This window comes from Mandrillus leucophaeus, unplaced genomic scaffold (genome assembly GCF_000951045.1).
Source record: "Mandrillus leucophaeus isolate KB7577 unplaced genomic scaffold, Mleu.le_1.0 Scaffold76, whole genome shotgun sequence".
Classification (NCBI taxonomy): Eukaryota; Metazoa; Chordata; class Mammalia; order Primates; family Cercopithecidae; genus Mandrillus; species Mandrillus leucophaeus.
In genome coordinates this window covers 6,466,303-6,475,399 of record NW_012108252.1, presented here as the reverse complement: position 1 = coordinate 6,475,399, position 9,097 = coordinate 6,466,303, and the positions used below count along the sequence as shown (strand labels likewise).

The window sequence follows — 9,097 nt, the reverse complement described above, 5'->3', positions numbered from 1 at the left end:
CTTTATTATATAATTTATATAGTTATTTTTAAATATGAAATTTAGAAACATTTTGCCAATGTCAGCATGTAATAATTAAAAATAATTATATGAGTAAAGAATTTTTTAAAAGATGAAAACCTGTGAAATTCATAGCACAAATTGAAATTAATTATAAAGACAGTAATTAAATCCAAAGTCTGCAAAAATAGAGAAACCATCAATGAAATAGAATTCAGAGTACAGAAATATAGATATAAGTAAACATAAGTAAACACACACCTCAGTAGTGACCAACTCTCTGGGTTTTAGCAATGAAAGTACTGTGTTCTTTTTTTATACAACGGAGTCTTGTGGGTTGTGTAATCAGAAAACCACAATAGCTGTCACACACACAAAGAATTTTTCTAATCTAATTATTATTTCTCTCAAGCATCTGTCCATGGTGTTGAGCTGATTTGCCTGAGTGTCACTGTGTAAGTATGATAACAATTCTGTGGCCACCACACATTATGTTAGTAGTACTAAAGGATAAAGCTGATAGAATCTACTCTCACTTTATTTTGCTGGTTACATTTCTGTTTATTATACACGTGCTACTTTCTAGCAAAAGGATTTTCATTGATGAGCAGTACATCAAATAAACAATTTTGGAGAATCCTATAAAGAAGCCCAAGGAGGAGAAATCTAAAGAAGTGATAATTAACAGAGGCACTATTTTTTCAAATAACTGCAAGGACAGTTGAAATAGCATCAGTATTTCTTAAGTCCTATTAAAACAAATTTTACTGCCTCTCACCTACTCTTCCCATTTTTTTTTTTTTTTGGAGTAACTTTACTTTGTCTCTCCTTCTCTTTCCCCTTCTTATTCCGTCAATGCTGAAGTCCCTAGAGATTTTTAGATGACATGCCTGATCACAATACAATCTTCTTAGAGGAATAAACAAATTATATTACTCTTATAGTGTCTCCAAACCCTCAAACTTTGCAGTAAATTGAGGAACACAGAACTCTAATTTAATGACCATACTGTTGTTATTATATGCTAAATAGAGGGTGTCCTAAAATTATTGCAATATTTAAATAGTTTCTGGTTTTATCAAAATAGTGGAAATGTGCTGTGTTGGTAGTTTTCATGGGGTTTCTTCAACAGAAAATTTCAGAATAACAATGTCTATCTAGTTTCTGACATACTCCATGAGTGTGATTTATCCTTTAATCCTCTCAATTCTAGTGTGCAGATGAGGAAACTGAAGTTTAGCCAAGACCACACACATTGAGAAAGCAGAACTAACAGTATTTGAACTTTGTTCTATTTGGCTCAAAAATTAGATTGATTCTTTTTTTTTTTCCTACATAAGGAGTAATTAAAGGTGAAGATAATTCTATTGAACATAAGTTTATCAATTTCAATATTTAAAAAGTATGAGAATTTTAAAAAATATCTATTTACAGTATAATTCCCTCCTACCCCACCCAAATGAGGCAACAGCATTAGAACTTAGAATTTTGGATGGAATGTACTTTAAAATAACATTCTGAAATGCTTGGCATGATCTCATTTATTGACAAATAATGTACAGTTTTTATTTTCTCTATCTTGGCTTACTAATGAGGTCCATGTTAGTTTAAGATTTCTCCTTTCATTTGATAGAAATCTGGGATATTTATGGATACCATAATAATGTGAGCAATAATAAGAGTAATGGAATATTACACCATTTATGACATTTTCTAGAGGTTCTAAGTACTTGTATTTTAGGTTATCTTCAGTGATTTGCATGATAGACATTTTGTCTGATTAATTACCTCCTATTTGTTTCTTTGTTTGAGATGGAGTCTCAACACTCAGGCTGGAGTGCAGTGGTGCAATCTCGGCTCACTGCAACCTCCGCCTCGCCGGTTCAAGTGATTCTCCTGCCTCAGCCTCCCGACTAGCTGGGATTACAAGTGCGCCACCACACCTGTGTAATTTTTGTATTTTTAGTACAAACGGGGTTTCACCATGTTGGCCAGGCTGGTATTGAACTCCTGACCTCAAGTGATCCACTCACCTTTGCCTCCCAAAGTGCTGGGATTACAGGCATGAACCACTGTGCCCAGCCACTACCTCCTATTTTGGATGAAAACCAGCTTTTTTCCTTTTACTGTTGCACATTACAACATTTTTCAAAAACTCTTTCTGTTGTGCAGATAGAAAAATGGAATTTTTCCTTTGAATTATTTTTGAGATTTTACCTGCAAATGGGAATAGGAGTCGGCACTACTCCAGGACTGCACTCCTGGAAGACGTGGTTACACAACAAAGCCTCAGCAGCTGGCCTGCAGAGTGGGCTCACTACTTTCAGTTCATTCCAGGCCGTGTGGACCAGCAGCTCTTGGGCCTCCTCAGGGTCCGCATAGGAGGTGTTGAGAAAAACAAGAGCGTCTTTTGCCAGGACTGCATTACACACCTCCCCTCTATACTGGGCGCAGTAGCCTTTGTTATCTTTCTGTGGTTTACTGAAAGAAGAAATGAACAACATTTCTAATCACATGCTATTTCTTGGCATTCATTCTGCTTTTCTTTCTTTCTTTTTTTTTTTTTTGTTTGTTTGTTTGTTTTCACATCTGTGTCACAGAAATAGGAGAAAATTGTACTAGCAAATTGGTTGACATGCTCCATTTGAATATGGTCTTCATTTCCAGCTGCAATTATATCATCTGTAGCTACTCCACAGGGCTATTGAGAAGGCCAAATGTGATGATGGATGTGGAAAGCTTTGGGAACTATAAAGGACTGAATAGATTTGGGTATTTTTATTATTCTACATTATAAATAGAATCTGACTACTCTTAGTTAAGCCACCTTACAGACTGCTTGCAAAGAAGCTGATATAAGCAAAGATGCATCTGGAAGACATTTCATCATGATGGTTAACAAATAATTGAGCGTAATAATAACTGCTCTCAGCTAAAATATTTGCAGCTTTAGGGACATGGTTTATTTATGTGTTATGATAGTTTACCTTAGTTTTTTACAACATATACATCTTTGCAACACCTTCCATACTCAGATTCTCTGACTCACACATCTTCCCAGAATTCCATTAAAGAAAAAGAAAGTGATGTAGGGAGGAGAAAGCAGAAATATGGCTTCCAGAGGAGCCAAGTAGAACCTTCAGCTTTGCTGTTTTCTCATCACATCTCATCACATGGAAAGTCAACTGGTCACCCAGTGCCTCAATGATCTATTCTGTTGAGTGATACAAGTAATTACTCTGAACTCAGATTATTGTGTGTTACTGGGCCATATATCAGGGTGAAACCTGTAAATGCTAGTGCTAGCACAAATATAGGATTAAAAACTTATCTGCTATAATAACTGAAGACAATTGGGAGAATGGAAAATGCTGCTGGTACTCTCTTCACGTATCTACTTGTTCCCTTAATGTAATGCTGGGAATTATAACAACTCATATACTCACCTGACAAACATATGTGGAATACTTATTATGTGTAGGCACTGTGATGGTCTCGGTATTTTCTTATGCCTTCTATCAGATCTTCCATAGTGTTAGTAATGACAGAAAAGTCTTAAGTTGTATTCTTATTTAGATTTGTACAACTATTGAATTTAGCTTTTCATTGTCTTTATATGAAGAATTTAAAGTAAGAAAATTAAACAAATTAGAATTTGTGTCAAATTTTAAAATTGTTACGTGACCCCAGTTGAATTTAAAAAATTAATACTATAATTACAAACCATCACTGGCAGGTCTTTAAAGCAAATTCATTAGAATGAGATATACTACATTCAGGTGAAACAATGAACTTCCAAGAAACACAGCTATGCTTTAAAACAATATTTTGTAATATAGAGTCTTCCTTTAATTCATACTAGCCTTTTACTAATTAGCCAGCATGATTTTTACTGTATCCCTTTGTTTGTTGGGGATATTTAAAATGAAGGCCTTGAATAAGAAAGCACAAAACTCCATGAAAACTTTCTCAAGGTAAAGGTGAGAAAACCCCCAGAGAAAATTAGAAACAAGGATGCTGTTGTTCAGGCTCAGTAAATGACACCCCAAAGTGAAGGCCTAAGAAGCAGCCTCAGAAACAGACCTTCCTCCCTCCTGTCTCTCCTCTCTTTCTTCCCCGAGGCAAATCTTAGACACTAGAATCCCTCTTTTCCAAGACAGATCATAGACATCAGAATGCCTTTTCCTCAAGGCTAGCCATAACACCTAAATATTTACTCTACCCACCCCCCGCTTTTCTGTATAACACCTGACCATAAAGAAATTCAGACCCTCATTCCAGAGGGATCCTACCTCTTACCTGGGAGGTGCGAGTGCTGCACAGGGGAGCTGAGAAAAATCGGAACAGGCAGGATGGGCTAGTTTCCCCACTCAGCCTGTTAGCATTAGATCACATTGTGTCTAATCATATTTCTACACAGTTGTTCATACTTCATCGAACCTAAGTATAAAAATGGATTGCTTCGGCTGGGTATGGTGGCTCACGCCTGTAATCTCAGCATTTTGGGAGGCTGAGATGGGCAGATCACTTGAGGTCAGGAGTTTGAGACCAGCCTGGCCAACATGGAGAAACCCAGTCTCTACTAAAAGTATAAAAATTAGCCGGGCATGGTGGCAGGCACTTGTAATCCCAGCTACTCAGGGGGCTGAGGCAGCAGAATCACTTGAATCCGGGAGGCGGAGGTTGCAGTGAGCTCAGACTGCACCACTGCACTCCAGCCTGGGTGACAGAGGAAGACTCTTGTCTTTAAAAAAAAAAAAAAAAAAAAAAAAAAAAAAAAAAAAGGATTGCTTTCCCTGTATCTAGGGTCTTCATTCTGAAGGGTCCCACGTTATGTAAAACTGTGATCAAATAAATTTGTTATCCTCTTCTCTTGTTAACCTGTCATTATTATACAGGTGTCAGCCATGACTCTTAGGATGGGAAGGAAAGGAATTAATCCCCATCCAGCTTCTACACTGTTCTTTAAGTAACTATATAATAAGTAGTGACCAGCAATATTTCAAACTGGTTTACAAAATGGCCTCACAAGTTGATGTAATATCTCAGTATAAAGGGGGGATGAATACAATCATGTGTGACCTTTTATAGGTAACAGAAAAAACCCCACCATGTAAAAATTAAATATTTCCCAGTGTCTCTGAGCTGAGAATTATTCATGCAGGTTTTGCTGTCATGTGTTAACTATTCAATGATGCTGGTATTCATTTCCTATGAGTATTTTTAAAAATAATACACATTCATGATGTTTCCTTTAATTATGCATCAAAACACATTTTTTTAAAACATTGGAAACTAAGAAAAAGTACACAAAAGAAAAATTGATGAAAATAGCTTCAGAGATAAGGATTACTAACAATCAACTAACAATGAATCCCTCTGTCTGAATTTCTGCTAGTATTGAATCCTCATTAGTTTTACAGCATTAAATATATAATGCAAAATAAAAATGAAAAAGAAAAAAGGACAATAGGTTTTGAATAGAAATGAGAAGATCTTGGTTTTAATTTCATTGTTTTCTTCCTAACAGCTTGATGACCACTAGCTTATACAAACCCTTTATGTGCTGGGAAAAAACCATACACACACAAAGTATATGATTATTATTAGTTTTCCACATTTCATTTCTATGATGTTCCTGGAATGATTAAGGACTTGGCTTTGGTAGTATATCGATGCTTGGATTAGCTCTAAAAGGTAAGGCACACATAAGACCGACTATCTATCTACCTATCTATTTAGATAGATAGATAGATAGATAGATAGATAGATAAATTTAGATAGATATATAGATCTAAATTATCTATATATCTAAATTATATATACATCTCTGAATCTGTTTATCAACTACCTAGTTATAGTTTCAGTGTTTCAAACACTTCCTTTTCCTTTTCCTCTCCTCTTGTGCAGAAATATAAGCCTTAAATTTTACACAGTAATCAAATTTTAGATGCAAGACACAGAGGCCAATTGGGACATTTTGTTCCTCAGCCCCCTAAATCTATCACTTCCAACATTTTAAAAAGGAGCTCATGGCAAGAACTGGGGAATAAATTAAATGCAAATAATTTCCATTGGTGTCTTCTGTTGTCTTTTGTAAGTGACAAGACCCCTCCACATCCAGCTAAAGTTTTGTTTCTCTGCCTGAAGTTCGTGGGACTGCTGATGGGGCAACATTAGAAGCAGCTGGTCCTGTTGCTCATTAGAACAGTGGGACAGTGGTCACAGGGATCCATTCACAGAATGCTGGTTATTTTGGAATGACCAGCCAGACTAGCTTCTAAAAATGCTAGTTAATATTGCACATGGAGCCAGACCCTCTCTTGCCTCCTTACAATATAAACTCAGTTGACTTCTCTTCAGTGAAGTTCCTTTTCTTGTAGAGCCAATGATGGATATTTGATCTCACATCTCCTTTTCAACTTCTTTTATAACAGACAACCCTATGTGGTCAAAGGAAGTAGGTAAAGAATTCTCACTGCACCTCTTACTCCTATTTCTCTCTACTTTGAAATGTATGAATCACATTCAATAGAACATTTTAAAATGTTATCTTCAAGTTTCTCTGAGGGAGATGTCTACTCCCTTTGAACACATAATACTTTGTCTCAAGGGCATTCCAGATGACCAGCCATGGCATATTTGTGTTGTGACAACCCCATGATTCTGGTGGAAACTCCACACCTTACTTCACTCTCTCCCTAGCACAGGCACACTTGACAGCTGTACCTCTCCTCTGGCTCAGATAAATCTTCCCTTTTTTAGCAACTGCCTTATCTCTCCTTGAACATTCCCAACAAAGGTAATGACAGATTCTATGCTACTTCCAACCTTCAAAGCAAACAGGAACTGTTTCTATTCTTTCCTGCCTAGTGTCTTTGCATATAATTTATTTTCCAAGACAGGGGTCAGCAAGTACAACCCCCAGGACAAATTTGGCCTACTGCCTGTTTTTTTAGAAGAAGGGTTATTAAATGGCACTTTTATTAATTTTAGTTTAGATAAACTTTACTCTGCTAAGGCAGTAGCTCCAAAATTGTTAATACAAATTATTAAAGCAATATTTAGATTAAAAAATGGACTAAGAATTTTTTCCTTTTTTTTGAACTAAGAATTTTTGATACCACATTAACACATTGGAATGCAGTCAATTATGACAAATCACTATCCCATATACTTACAACTAGTTCAATTTTTCATATAATGGGTATCATGATTTTCAGTGCTTTTTTTGGATGCAATATATACATCCAAATGGTATTTCTTTTTTTTTTTTTTGAGACTGAGTCTCGCTCTGTCACCCAGGCTGGAGTGCTGTGGCCGGATCTCAGCTCACTGCAAGCTCCGCCTCCGGGGTTCCCGCCATTCTCCTGCCTCAGCCTCCCGAGTAGCTGGGACTACAGGCGCCCGCCACCTCGCCCGGCTAGTTTTTTGTATTTTTTAGTAGAGACGGAGTTTCACCGTGTTAGCCAGGATGGTCTCGATCTCCTGACCTCGTGATCCACCCGTCTCGGCCTCCCAAAGTGCTGGGATTACAGGCTTGAGCCACCGCGCCCGGCCCAAATGGTATTTCTTAAGACTTTTTTAACAGCAAAACTTTCTTTAAAAAGTGTTTTTAGTTAAAACCTGTATTTTTTGTTCTTGTTGTGTACCACATGATGTTGTAAAACATGTACGCATTATGGGATGACTAAATTGAGCTAATTAACAAATGTATTACCTCACATACTTACCATTTTCTTATGATGAGAACACTTAAAATCCATTCTCAGTGATTGTCAAGAATACAATACATTGTTATTGATAGTCACTGTATTGTACTCTAAATCTCTTGAACTTATTTTTGCTGTCTAACCAAATTTTGTATCCTGCTGCCTGTTTTTAAACATAGCCTATGTGCTAAGAATGCTGTCTTTAAATTAATTACATTCCATAGAGTTTTATGAAAGTCAGTTTTAAAAGTACTGCAAATTAAACACTGTAAGTTGCAAAAGGTTATATTGCAAGGGATACCTTCTTATATATAGGATAGAGCTATGGGGGAGAGTTTGGAGTTCTGGGTTCCATTTCTAACTTTATCATTTACTAGCTGTGTAAGCCACTTGAACTCTCCAGTTCAAAGAAACTTTCTTAGGTTTTTTTTTTTTTTTTTCTGTAAAATAGAGATAACAATAATACCTATTCCATGGGGATGTCTTGAAGATAAATTTAAATAATGCATGTGAAGCTCAGCACAGTGCCTGATCCATAGTAAGTATTCAGTAGAGGTTACCTGTCTTTCACTTCATCATACTTACTAAAAGGATTAGAAATTAGAAAGTTTCTAAAATGTTACAGTGCTCAGCAAATAGTAAACACTCAATCAATGGCATGTCAAATAACAAAAACAAAACACATGCCACGCACTCCAGCCTAGGCAACACAACAAGACTCTCTCACAAACAAAAACAAATGAAATCCCTACAAAACAAAACATTGGAAACATTGGTACTATAAGTTTCTTACCTCCATTCTATTAACAGGAAAGGAAGTTCCCACAGGAAGTCAAATTAAAGGGGAAAAGAAAGAACATTAGTACATTTTCATCTTATGCTTTGAAAGAGATTGTTTTGATACTGCTGATCTCTCAGTTTCTGAAAAGTTCTCTGCTTCTGCTAGGAGGCCAGCTGCTGCATTAATGGGCAGACTTGGAGGAAATTAAGAAAATATTGAGTATCTTTAGGAAACGTGTTCTTTTCAAACTGAGTCAATCATGGGTAACATCCACCAAGGGAATATCTAAGCTCAGAATTTCCCTCCATTAGCTACCCAGGGACTTTACATTAAGAAAGCAAGATGTGGAGGTTAACAGAGAAGATGCATAAAGTAGACCTAGAGGGAAAAAAAAAAAAAGAAAAGAAAAAGAAGAAGGAGAAGGAGAAGGAGAAGGAGAAGGAGAAGGAGAAAAGAAAAGAAAAAAGAGAAGAAAATAAAAGAAAAGAAGAGGGGAGGGGACAGGAGGGGAAGGAGAAGGAGAAAAGAAAAGAAGATGTAGAGGAGAGAGGGTAGAAGAGAAAGTAGAAAGTAGGCAATGGTTGTTCTCATAGACCTGGCTGCC

At 36.5% G+C, this 9,097-nt stretch overlaps 1 protein-coding gene across 1 annotated transcript in view; it reads right to left on the bottom strand.

The window, feature by feature from the left end:
- The window catches only part of MUSK (muscle, skeletal, receptor tyrosine kinase), a 167,632-nt gene that overhangs the window by 25,456 nt on the left and 133,079 nt on the right, over positions 1-9,097 (bottom strand). The window contains exon 10 of the mRNA XM_011966405.1: positions 2,218-2,481. Within this exon, the coding sequence (XP_011821795.1) occupies positions 2,218-2,481 (264 nt within the window). The remainder of the gene's footprint in view (positions 1-2,217; positions 2,482-9,097) is intronic.